The sequence below is a fragment of the Pleurodeles waltl genome, chromosome 2_2, assembly GCF_031143425.1.
Source record: "Pleurodeles waltl isolate 20211129_DDA chromosome 2_2, aPleWal1.hap1.20221129, whole genome shotgun sequence".
In the NCBI taxonomy this organism is placed as follows: Eukaryota; Metazoa; Chordata; class Amphibia; order Caudata; family Salamandridae; genus Pleurodeles; species Pleurodeles waltl.
Genome location: NC_090439.1, coordinates 646161009 through 646174143, shown reverse-complemented (window position 1 = coordinate 646174143; position 13135 = coordinate 646161009). Strand labels below are relative to the sequence as shown.

The 13135-nt window shown below is 46.9% G+C and overlaps 1 protein-coding gene across 2 annotated transcripts in view; it reads left to right on the top strand.

Moving 5' to 3' along the window:
* LOC138282516 (kinesin-like protein KIF20A) overlaps positions 1-13135 on the top strand; it is a 531681-nt gene that overhangs the window by 304137 nt on the left and 214409 nt on the right. For both annotated transcript variants that reach the window (XM_069220199.1, XM_069220198.1), the window contains one exon: positions 2847-2993. In XM_069220199.1, coding sequence (XP_069076300.1) covers positions 2847-2993 — 147 coding nt within the window. The remainder of the gene's footprint in view (positions 1-2846; positions 2994-13135) is intronic.

Here is a 13135-nt window from a genome sequence, read left to right as displayed (position 1 = left end):
TGCTGTATCGTCCTGGTTATTGCAGCACATGCTTTGCTATCTTAGGTGCAGTTGCTTCATTAAAATCTTATTGAAACATATACTGCGTCTGTTTGTCGTGTATGTGAGACCAATGTAACTGAGAGAAAAGGATGAGACCTGAGTGACCCCAGTTTCCCTGAAAAATCAATTATGTCATGCGCTCGGCTGCCCAATCATCCCTGCCCTGGGGTCCAGGTGAGGCACTGCTAGTCGAAGCAAAACCTAGATTGGGGCAACAGGTGTCACCTGTAGTGGGTCAGACTCAATCTCCCACACCACAGGCGATTTTGCCGCTCAAAATCCAGTAGTCTCATTTGTATGAGAGCCTACGCGACACCACAACGAGCAGGTGCAGACCTGCACTAAGTGCACGTGTGCCTCCCACAAAGAACAGGTGCAGACCTGAACTAGTAGTATGTGTTCTCCCCCACAAAGAACAGGTGCAGCACCAAAAAGAAGTCCAAATGTTCTTCCCACAAAGAACAGGTGCAGCACTGACACAACAAGTGCAAGTGTTCCTCCCACAAAGAACAGGTGCAGACCTGCACTAGTAGTGCAATTGTTCTCCCCACCAAAAACAGGGATAGCACTGACAGAGAAAGTTCAAGTGTTTGTTCCAGAAAGAACCGGGCAGCGCTGACAGTAGTGCCAAAGTCCCTTTTGAAGTACATGGGCCTCTACAGTAGAACCGCTACACACAGAGCAGGAACAACACAGATGAAAGCAAGGCAAACCTCAGTCTCTCAGAAATAGAGATGCACGGCCAAGAACACTGGTTAATACACTTCTGACAGAGAACAAAGGCAGTATTAACTTAATACAGCTGCAAGTGTCAATGCTCTGGTACATTCCTTCATTGCTGCTACTATTCTATGTGAGGGTCTCTTGCCGTGCTTTGGGTGCTGATGGAATAGTTCATTAGGCTTCCTCAGAACAGGTGCTGCACTACCCGTAGCAGTGCATGTTCTATTCACACAGAGAGCCAGGGGAGCCCTGGTCAGGAGTGCCACTGAGCAGGGCAGCATGAGTGCAAGCATCCCACATTCTAGGAGAGATTGGCACTGGCTGGCCTCACTAGCAGATTGCACTGCTAAGATCCTTGCACTAAATGGCCTGCCTTCCTTCCAAAACCGTGTCTTCTGCTCTTTGAGCTAAGACTTGGTTCCTTTATCTAGATGGTTATTTTGGCAACAAGGGAGTAGCCGGAAAAATAAAATACCCCAACTCTGAATCAAATCCCAAGTGACATTCCTTGAGTAAGTGGAGTGAACAAGCCTCACCTTGTGCACAATATGATGCATGTTACATGCCTAAATCTTTCCTGCTGTATTTTCCTTCCATCCTTGGATACTTTCTTCAATTCTCTTGTTTTTCTTCTCCTCCTTCCTTCCCTTGTGACATCCTTCCTTACCTGGGTCCCTCGTGCTTTCATCTATCCTTCCACCATTCCATCTTTGCTTCTTTTGTTGCAGATGTATTTTCATCTCCTTTCTTCCATCTTTATTTCCGTTTTATTTATTCTGCCTTTCCTTTTTTCTTTTCCCCTCCATCTTTCATTTTATCCTGAATCTTTCCTGCCGTCCTTCCTTCCTTTGAAATGTAATCTCATCTCCTTCCTTCAGTCTTCCTTTCACACGCTACCTCCATTTGCCTCTCTCGCGATTTTATTTGACAGTTTTATAATTTATTTTCTTCCACCCTGCTTATCTTTTGTAGCTCTCAGGCCCCCGTCATATAGCTCTCCCACAGTATTGTCGTGCGTTTATTAGCTTCTAGCGAGAGTCTTGGGAGTCAAAAACGAAAACTGAGAGGCACCATAAAGAATATTTCGGTGGGCCCAGTGTCCAACTACCATTCAGCCAGAGAAGAGGGTGAGTCTGTTGCTTGGCAACTGATGGACGCAGTGGTGGTCCACTTCTGTAGTGCTTCATGTTGATTAGGATTGTGGACACGACAAACTGGCCATCCATGGAGCCTAAACTGCCTGAGCCAGCCCTCCTCGATAAATCATGATGGGCATTATGTGACAGTGGTATCCCACCATAGCATTTTGTTTTAATGGTAAACTGATATACATCGTGAAACCAAATAATAGTTGCATACGTACCACTGAAGTTAGTTTGTTGACCTGATTGTAATTACAGCCTTGAGAAAACAAAATGATTTCGTGAAACATGCTGTTTCTTTAAAAAATCGTATACAATTTTGTAAGAATTTGATGGCCCTTCGGAATCAATTGGTATATTTGAGAATCTGATGATTCCAGAGACTCTGTCTAATAGTGATTTTCTATCAATAATACTAGCCCTCTACACCATTCATTGTTTGAGTGTCTGCAGCTTTACTACTGGGATAATAGTGCAAAATAATAGCGCTCTAGAAAGGAGCCGAGCTACATCTCCAGATATTTGGGCCTGTTTGAGGCCATCTTACATTTCTTAGCGCTCAGACGCATCCCAGGAAATCGGCTTCAAAGACTGGAATAGCTTCTTCGGAGATTTTGTGCACATGCACTTGATGACATTTGAATTAGATCGCAGACATTTGCTGGATCTGAGCTTTCCAATACATCATCGTTCCTCTTCCCTAATCCATCGTGCAACATAACACCTTTGACGCTTTCTCCTTATAGAATTATTAGGAGTACATTAATGGAGCTTACTTTTGTTCTTGGTGCACTTGATGCTTCCTCTCTTTAAAATAGAAGATATATTTGAATGTTAAACTCGTAAAAATGAAATGGTGCGAAATGCTCAGACATTTGAAACATTAAGTGGTCTGCTTGTGCCTGAACAGATGTTTTTTTTGTTTGATTTCTCATGCAGGATGTCTCTGTGTGATTTAGCTGGGTCCGAGCGGTGCACTAAAACTGATTCGGTTGGCGACAGGCTAAAAGAAGCTGGAAACATCAATAATTCTCTTCTAATTCTTGGAAAATGCATTGCAGCTTTGAAGCACAACCAGAATCTCAAGTGAGTTTTTGTTCCTGATTTTCTCACTATTGACTGCTTTACGGTGTAATCCCATACCATTTTGACACCTTCAGCCAATACTAGCGTTTTTAGCCAGCTTTAGATATTATTAGTAAATATCTAAAATGTCCTCAAAACAAATACTTTTAAAAAATCTCGTAATGTGGAAAAAACATCCCCTTTGTAATATATAACAAACAAGTTCTAATCACAAAGTCTTGCTGAATAAAAAGCCAGGACAACCTGAATGTGCCACACGTGATGTGGCCACTACTATGCAGTTCCAATTTTCCTATTAGCCCTTCTCAGAAATGATGGCACGTGAAACAGTTGGGAGGCGATTAGGGTGACCAACTGGCATTGAGGCAAATTCTGGACAGGACTGTTAAAAAATTCAGGACAAAGGGTCAAAATTCAGGACACAAAATCAGGACAAAGGGTCAAAATTCAGGACAAAAATTCAAGAACAAACGTCAGTTTTACAGACACACGCAAGAGAGGCCATGCCTCACTATGTTGTCAGTGCATTTATTTACTCTTTTTTTAACAGAGCACTATTTATTCACTGTGGACCTTTTGTGATTGCCTCCTGGTATGCTACATTCAGGTGTCACATTACGTCCTTGTTCAGTAGTAAATTAATGCCCTTCAGTACTGCGGCAAGGCCATCACCGCTACCCAAATCTACCCGATCTTTCCTGAAGAGAAAGTAACAGCAACATTTTGATTATGTTTCTGAACATTTTAAAACCCCTGGCAAACAGTTCAGGACACATTAAGGTAATTAATCTTATGCTAGTTTAAACAAATTTAACAAAAAAATCTTGCTTACCCCAACAGCCCATGGACTTTCAACCTAATTTTATTTTTAAAGAGGCAGGGCAGATGGTGTGGGCGACAGTCTCACACCTAATGTCAGGATGTGATGTACCCATAACTTGTCTGTAGTCTCACTGCACTAGAGTGTATGAATGGGACTCTACATTTATCTCAGAAACGGGAGCCCGGACTACCAATCAAAGATAATAAAAGAGGAGGATGAAATTGAGATCAAATGGGAGATCCACGGCAAGTAATTCAAAGGGTTGTTGCTAAAAACTGGATAAATAAAGAAGAGAAGAACAAAGTGGGATAGTTCCTAAAATCATACGAGATGGGTCCACCAAGACTATTCGAAGGTATTGGGTACCTGGGAAGTTGTCTCTGCACACAGGAGCGAAACAGAAGGGGCACTGTCAAGTGGTTAAACAAGGAACACCCATCCACCTTGGCAAACTCTTCTGGTGCAATGGTCCGCTGTTAGTGCTTTTGAAGTTTGAGCAGGGGCCAGACCCCTTGCAAGGTTGTGCAAGGCAATTGCCCGCTTTGTCCATGTCTTTATAAGGGTTTGAAATTGAGCAAAAGCCAAACTAGAGATCTGGGTTATCCCTAAGTGTCAAGTACACATAGAATCTTCAAAATATTTGGGATGTAAATTGCACAAACAAAATTTACAAATTTTGAAATTTAATTAGTGTTTCTTTAACATATGGGACTGGTTTTGCCTTCATATACAATTAGGTCTCAGATTGAACTGGGAACCAGTTACCTTTTGATACCTAGTGATTAATATCTACCATTCTTACACTGATTTCCAGGATGAAAATCTCGGCAGAGCGAACGGTCCCTCCAAGCCCAGTTAGCTTTTTGGTCTTCTCTTCTGCTTTCTGTAAAGGCCACGTGGCACTAGTGAAGATGGTGTGCTACCCCAATGATAGTATTATTTTGCAAACGTTCCCCTGCTCGTCCTTCATTCCTTCTTCAGATAGGCCACACATTTGATTTGGTCACTGCGGCGCCATCGGGAGCTCTTTCCACTCTAAAACTAACTGTGACTGCGGGTGGATTAGGTCTTCTGGACTTAGAATGCTATTATTCAGCTGCACAGGTCCAATGGGTGGCTCACTGGCTTTCTGCCCACCTCCCTGCATGAGATAGGGTTTAGCAGTAAAGACTTTTAAGGAAGGCTTAATGCACTGCTCATTGTTTCCTACTGACCATTCTACGGATCACCATCCGGGGTTATCATGCACGGCTTTCTCTTGCCTTGCCAGAACCTGTAAACTGACACAAAGAAACCCTATGCTCCTGCACTACCTTTGCTAAGCCTTCTCACTCGCACGGGATGGCTGTGCTCAGAGCAACTCCATCAGTGGCATGTTACAGATGTCTTAAAATTGGGGACTTTGTTTCTGAACAGTGAGCTACTAAATTTCCAAACCCTTGTGGCAGACTACCATCTTCACCCCGGTCAACTCCTTACTTACAACCACCTTAAATAATCATTAAATGCCCTATTTCATGTCTGCCACCTAGCACTAACCCTACAGAAGCTCGGTACCATAGGAAATGGTGGCAAACTGATAGAATGGGTGTACAGACCTATCCTGCAACATGGAAACCACTCCAGGTCTTCTCGTCATACTACCTGGGTGATTGATGTAGCCAAACCTCTGCAAGATATGGACTAAAATACTGGACTTTCCCCACAAAGTATCCCACAGCTGTCACTTTAAGCAAATACATAGTGCTTCCTTGTGAATGCATTCTGCCCGTTGCTTGCCATTGACCTGTGGTTTGTAACTCACAATTTGTTGCTTTTAATTTGCTGGCTTTATTTGTTTTAGGCTATGCAGCTTGAATTCGTCCCTTCCCGTGCCAAAACCTTATTTACAGTATCCTGCCGAGTGCTCCCTTTCTGTAAACAGGCCTGTAAATCTTGTTCTTATCTTATCATATTTGCTGTGCATTCAAAGAACAAAGTCAAATGTCAGGCTCTGTCTTCGGTGGTAACTTAGGGCCATATGTACGAACACATTTTCCCATAGACACATAATGGGCAAAACTGCTTGCTACATCTGGCCCTTAGTGTTTACTTTCCTTTCTCTGACTTCAAAGTGAGAGGATTTATGCGACAATCTTGCTGGATACTGGGGTTAGGAAAGAGTTTTTTCTATCACATGACAACATTTAAATAAAGTTCAGAATATATCAGAATTAGAAGTACAAATCAAGCACATTTTTGTTAATTCTGAACTATGTTGGAAACAAATACCTGATTAAAACAAATCATTGCATTAGGTGATGCAATTTCCACACATCATCGTCTGTGCACAGTATAGTTTGATTTGAAAAACTGTATATGTGTGCAAATGTAATGGTCATTTCAATCAAAAATGTGTTGTCTGTAATGGCAGTGTGTTAGCACATCATCCATACTGCACTCCACTCTGCACCACTACACGACACTGCACCCTACTCTGTATCACTCTACTTTACTCCACTCCATGCCACTGCACTCTTCTCCATTCGGAACCACTCCACATTATGCCACTGCACTCTATGCTATTTCACACTATGCCTCTCTACTCTCCTCTGTACCACTCTACTCTATGCCACTGCACTTTATGCCTCTCTACATCACTGCGCTCTGCTCGTCTGCACGCCATACCACTCCAGTCTAGGCAACACCAATCTAATCCGCACAACTCCACTCTCTGCCACTCTGCACCACTGCACTGTACGCCACTGCACTCTAAGCTAATACACTCTATGCTAATGCACTTTACTCTGTAACACTCAACTCTATGCCCCTGCACTCTACATCAATACACTGTACATCACTCTAATCTACCCTGTACTTCTGCAATCTATGCCACGGCACTCTACACGACTTTACTCTATGCCATCACACTCTATGCCAATTTATGCAACTCCACTATAACCTGCACCTCTCCACTCTAAGCCACCTCATTCTACTGTGAAATAATCTACTTTATTCCACTGCACTCTGTGCCACTGCATTCTATTCCACTGCACTCTACCCTGCACCTCTCCACTCTATGCAACTGCACTCTACTCTGAAACAATCTATTCTACGCCACTGTACTCTATACCACTCTGACCACTGCACTCTAGTTCAATGCACTCTACACCACTGCAAGCTGACACTCTGCAACACTGCACTGGCCGCCACTATACTCTACACCACTCTGCTCTGTACTACTGCATTCTGCACCAATATACTCTATTCCGCTGCATTCTATGCCACTCTACTCTGCCCAGTGCCACTATATGCAACTGCACTCTACACCAGTGCACTCTAAACAACTGCACTGTATGCCACTGCCCTTTACTCTGCACCACTGTACTCTTTGCCACTGTTTTCTGTACCACTCTACACCACTGCACTGACACTACTCTGCACTCTACACAACTCTACTCTATGCCACTGCACTCTAGGCACTATTCTCTACTCTACACCACTCTACAATACTCCACTCTGCACCACTCTACACCACTGTACTCTATGCCACATGAGTCTACTCTGCACTCTGACACTGCACCGTTCTGCATTACTGCACTCTCTGCTACTCTATCGTATGCCACTCTACTCCACTGCACTCTATGTAACTCTACCCCATGCCACTATGCCACTGCACTCTGCGCCAATGCACTCTAAACAACTGCACTGTACGCCACTGCCCTCTACTCTGTACCACTGTACTCTACGCCACTGCTTTCTGTGCCACTCTACTCCACTCTACATCACTGCCGGACACTCTACTCTGCAGCGTTGCACTCTCCACCACTGTACTATACACCGATGTACTATGTACTACTGCATTCTATGCCACTGCACTCTATGCCACTCTACTCTCTATCACTCCACTCTACCGCACTTTGCTTTACTCTGCACCACTCTACACTACGCCACTCCACTCCCTGCAACTTGAGTCTACTCTGCGATCTATGCCACTGCACCACTCTATACTACTGCTCTCTCTGCCACTCTAATGTATGCCACTCTACTCCACTGCACTCTGCCACTCTACTCTGTCCCACGCCACTCTAAACCACTGCACTCTAAACCACTGCACTCTAAACCACTGCACTCTAAACCACTGCAATCTACGCTAACGCACTCTAAACAACTGCACTGTACCCCACTGCACTGTACTTTGCACCACTGGGCTCTACGCCACTGCTCCTATGCTACGCTACTCTACTCCACTCCACACCACTATGCCACTAACTTTAAGCCATGCTGAACAGCAGCTACTCTGGTGTAGAACATGGCTAAAACACATTAGCAAAGCCAATAACTCTTTCGTAGGTGAGACCTATTGCTTTGCCAATGTTTGTTAGTACTATGAGGTACCGAAGTACCTGAAAGAACTGTGAGAAATACAACTACATCATAATAAAGGCTGCTACAAAATGCGCAAATACATTTCGGTTAAATTAAAAAAAAAGTGCTTCTCAAATACAGATTTGAATAATATACAGTTTATACCTAGTACTAAAAAAAATTATAACACTCCATTAAAACCAGACAGTCCACAGCTCACCTTGGAACACCATTACAATACCTCTCTAAAAGAAATACTTTGCCACCAGAAAACTTCAAGTAACTCTTTTTTAGTAAAGTCAATGCAGGTTTTCAAGCCCTTTTGTATTTGCAGATTTACCAGTTGGGCACATTTGCATGTCTTTAGGGAAGGAGACCCCCTGGCAAGAAGGTCTGATTCTTATCTGTCTGCCCCTCCCTCTGAGCACTGGAGACTTCCTGCCTTCCAGTCCAGCTGGGGAAACTGATCTGCCCGTAATTTCGCCCTGCCTCCGTTGCCCTAGGCTAAAATTACGGACAAATGCTGTCCGTTAAAGCTTTTATCACAGACAACGGACAGCAGGGCGAAATTACGGACAGTCCGTGAAATTTACGGACGGGTGGTCACCCTAGAGGCGATAGAGTCAGGAGCGTGTATGGCAAACTGAAAGAACAAGAACAGTCTCATTTAACCTTTTCCAAGGATCTAAATGTTGCAGTTCAAACAGCAGTACGTTCAGTCTTTCAGATTTCCAGCTTTTGCTCCCTGATCTCCCGGGCTCGGAGGCCTATTTTCCCTCATTGTTTTCCTTTATACCCCTCCCATGTCGCTCTCGTCCTATGGCTCCTCCGGTGGTCCCCACGGCTCCTGATTCGGTCTTGCCTTTGCTGCAGGCCTCCCCAGCCACATGGGTCCGTCGTTCGGACCCGCATTTCAAGGTTTACCAGTCCAGATCTCTCATGGTTTCAGTCAAGGACTCTCCCCTCCGACTGGCCCTTGCATACCCCGTTGCCTTTGATATCCCCCTCTGTCCTAGGCCTGGCCACTAGGTAAGCCACTCTCCCCCCCACCCCTTTCCTCCTGTCATTTTGTTCTTCCTTATCAGTCTTTTACTGCCCCTTTCACCCTCTCCTACCCCTGCACAAGGAGGTTTCTCTTTTCTTCCTCTATCCTTTTCCTCTCAGCTGTCCCCTTGCTTTTAGCTCTCTCTCCTCTCCCCTGCCCCCCCATGGTTCTTGCACCTTTCTGACCCCAGCCACCTCTAGCTTGCTCCGTGCTACCCAGGAAGGCACAGTGCCTCCCGATACCACTCCGCGCCATCTCCTGAAACGTGCTTGACCTCACATGCTTTATCAAACGCAATACCATCCTGATGTATGTCCAGTCCAAGCGTGTGGATACTGCCCTCCTCCAGGAGAGCCATCTTTCATCGGCAGAGTCAGAGAAGATCAGCCGAAACTGGGTGGGGAGGGTTATTCAGCCTAGCCACCACCCTTTATTGCTTGATGACACCACGCAGCCCCGCAAATGTGGCTTGGCGATCCTCTTGCGAAAATCTCTGCCATTTATAGTGCTCAAGATGTGGACCAGCGAGGAGTGTCACTATGCCTTTGTGAAAATCCTCCTTGGCAGCAAAAGGCTCTGTCTGAGCCAACAGGGCCCAAATGGCTGTTCTTCCACCGGCTTAACCATGTCCTCACGGACATTGATGCTACCCACTGGATTGCGGGAGGGGACTGGAACCTGGCTCAAGACAGTCTTGGATCACCCTGGCCCGCTTGATGTGGGCAACAATGTGGACTATGCCCTCCTGGAGGGCATTGCAGCTGACCATGTCCTCATGGATGTCTGGTGTCTCTTTCATCTGGTGGATCGGGAGTATACATGCCTTTTGCCGGTATACGCCACACAGTCTCAGTTAGACTACTTTGTGTTTTCACACACCGTGGTTGCTGTGTCCTGGGAAACTTTGATCCTTGAGTGTGAGCTTTCTGACCATTCCCCTGTAATGCTCTCTCTGGAGCTCGCCAGCCCAGGTCAAAAGCCCTTGCATCCTAATATCTACCTGTATCACTCCCCTCTCGGGCAAAGCACTGCTTTGGTCTCACGTCATTGACTATCTGGAGCACAACTGGGGAATGATGGCTTCCTCATGTACTGTTTGGGCTAAAACAATAATCTGGGGTCAACTGATGCAGGACATGGCCCTCGCAAACAAGCATCAAGCTGATCAGCAAAAGGCCCCGGAGGCCGATATTGCCTCCCTCACCTGCATCTAGATGGAGACTCCATTGGTTCCCCTCCAGCATCATCTGGAGGGGGCTTCCATGGATCTTAATGCACTGTTCACCTCCAAGGCGGCGTAAGCTTTGCAACATGTGTGGGGCTGCCACTATGAGCAAGGGGAGAAGGCGGGGAGAGTACTGTTGGCTCAACTGCATCAAAAAAAGGCGGCGCTAGCCATCCGAGCCATTCAGTCCGCGGCATGAGAGCCACACACCAGGACAGATTTGTAGCTTATTCTGGGACTTGTATACCCCAGACACCATGGCAGACCCAGCAGGGTTCCATACCTTCTTTGATAAGGTGCGCCTCCCCTGCCTCAATGACCCCGGTAGAGATCTACTTGAAGGTAAAATCACCAAGTCTGAGACCTGAGAGGCAAAGTTCTACATGTGGACAAAGGAGGAGGTAATGGACTACCTCCACGAGGCCTTCTAGGAGGCAGAACAGATGGGCTCCCTTTGCCTCATCTCCGACAGGGCCCTGATAGCGGTCCTCCCCAAGCCAGGGAACTAGCTCCCCCTCTGCAGCAGTTACAGACCTATCTGCCTGCTAAACAAGGACATCAAGATTCTTGCAGGGGTACTGGTGGCCCATTTCTGAAGGTGATCCCAATCCTCATCTATCATTCGCAGATAGGGTTCATACCTGGGCGCTCATCGCACAACCATCTCTGCACACTGGTCCACATGCTGTGTTCAGCAAGGGACCTCCCCGAAGTGGCCCTCTCCCTGGATGCTGAAAATGCGTTTGACAGCATTGAGTGGGATTTCCTATTCGCGACGCTTCAGCCGATCACCCCCGGTGAAGATTTAATTGCCATGGCTCTAGAACTCCCCTTCCATGCAGGTCAACTGTGGAGGGTTTCTCTCGGATCCCTTCCCGATCCGCTGGGGAACCTGCCAAGGCTTCCCGCTATTGCCTCTTCCTTTCCTGCTGGCCATGGAGCCTCTGGCGGCGGCCCTTTGCCAGTCCCCATTGTTGGGGGGGCATTCCCTGCCTTGTGGGAGTGTCAGCCCTTTATCTCTATGCGGACAACATTTTGCTCACTCTCTCTGACCTCTCCAGTCCCTTTTGGTGCTCATGTCTGTCATCTCTGATTTTGCTGTGATCTCGGGGTATAGAATTATTTGGGGTAAGAGTGAGGCCCTTCCACTTTCACGGGTGTCCAGCTGCACAGTCATCTCTGCTTACCCTTTTCAGAGGAAGACCCCTTTCCTCAAGTACCTGCAAGGGCATGGATCGCATGGTGGCAGATAACCTTGATCCGCTCTTAGACTGCAAGGGGCTGGAATTAGAGAAGTGGTCCCTTCTTGGCCTCTTGACATAGGGCATGGTGCAAGCAGTCAAGATTTTGACCCTGTGGTTTTTTTTTCTTACATCCTGGGCATGCTACCCCTCCTTCTGCCCCTTTCACTCATCTTCTCCATGGAGAAGACTGTTCGGTCCTTCGTGTGTGGTTCCTCACTACCCCGTCTGGCCAGTAGTCATCTGGTGGAGCACCTTTTTAGTAGCGGCCTGGGTTTACCTTCGGTGGACCACTATGCCTTGGCCCTACAGCTGGCACAGCTTGTTTACATGTTCCACAGAGCACTCTTATGGGGCAACACCAACCTCCGGGTTGGGGCAAGGTTCTTGACTGGGGTGGTGGCAGACAGCGGGTATATTCACACTCCAATAGGCCTATGCCCAGGGAGCCATCAAACCCTTTGAGGTGTTGCAGGAGGAGTTTGGCCTCCTTCCTGGTCAACACTGGCAGTACCTGCAATTGCGACACTGCCTCACCCACACCTTGACAAGCGGCCCTGAACCCTTTTGGCCCTCACCAGCAGTCTTGTATCTCAAGACGTGGGCTCACTTCCGCGGGGTGATGTCCGTCTTCTGCAGCATTTTGACACATCATCTTTACTCCAAACCCCTGTAAGTCAGTTTGTACACCAAATAGGCCATCTCCAGACAGACTATGAACCCATGGACTGGACATCGCTCCGGGTGGCCCTCAGCGACAGTGCCAGGGAAGCCCGGCTGAAATTCTGCCTCTTCAAGTCACTTCATTGGACCCCGGCGAAGCTACTGTCAATGTGGTCCTATTCTGTTTGTTGGCAGTGCAGAGAAACACACTGTGACTTGGTGCACATTCTTTGTAACTGTCCCTTTGTTCGCCAGTTTTGGGAGGTGATTGGCACAGCACTCGGCAAGTCTGTACCGATCCCTTAGTCATGGTCACGCCCCACGATCTTTCTCCATGACTTCCTGGGCTTCCCGAGCCTTCCCAAATGTGAGTGCTGACTGCTTCATACAGCATTGGCAACTACTAAAATCTGTGTCTTTCGTCACTGGCGCTCCCCGCAATCTCCCATGCATGATGAGTGGCTCACAATCTTGTATTAGACTGCCTCTTATGAATGTGGCATTTACAATCTGCAGGATAACGCTGAGACCTTTCTTCACACCTGGGCCCCTTTCCTACATGGGACAGGGGGCTGATCAGGCTGGGTGTCCTGGGGTGCCCTGCGCTGCCGGCCTGGATGACGTCCTGGCAGCTCTGCTGGGGGTGCCCACGTCTTTCCACTGTGACAGGGACCTCCTATCCTTTCCCTCCCCAATCCCTTTCGTTTTCCTTGCCTTGGACCTTGCTTGGGGCCCCACATCATCCTCACCAAACCCGCCAGTCACTTCACTCCCCTCTACTTCCACTCATGCTTTTTC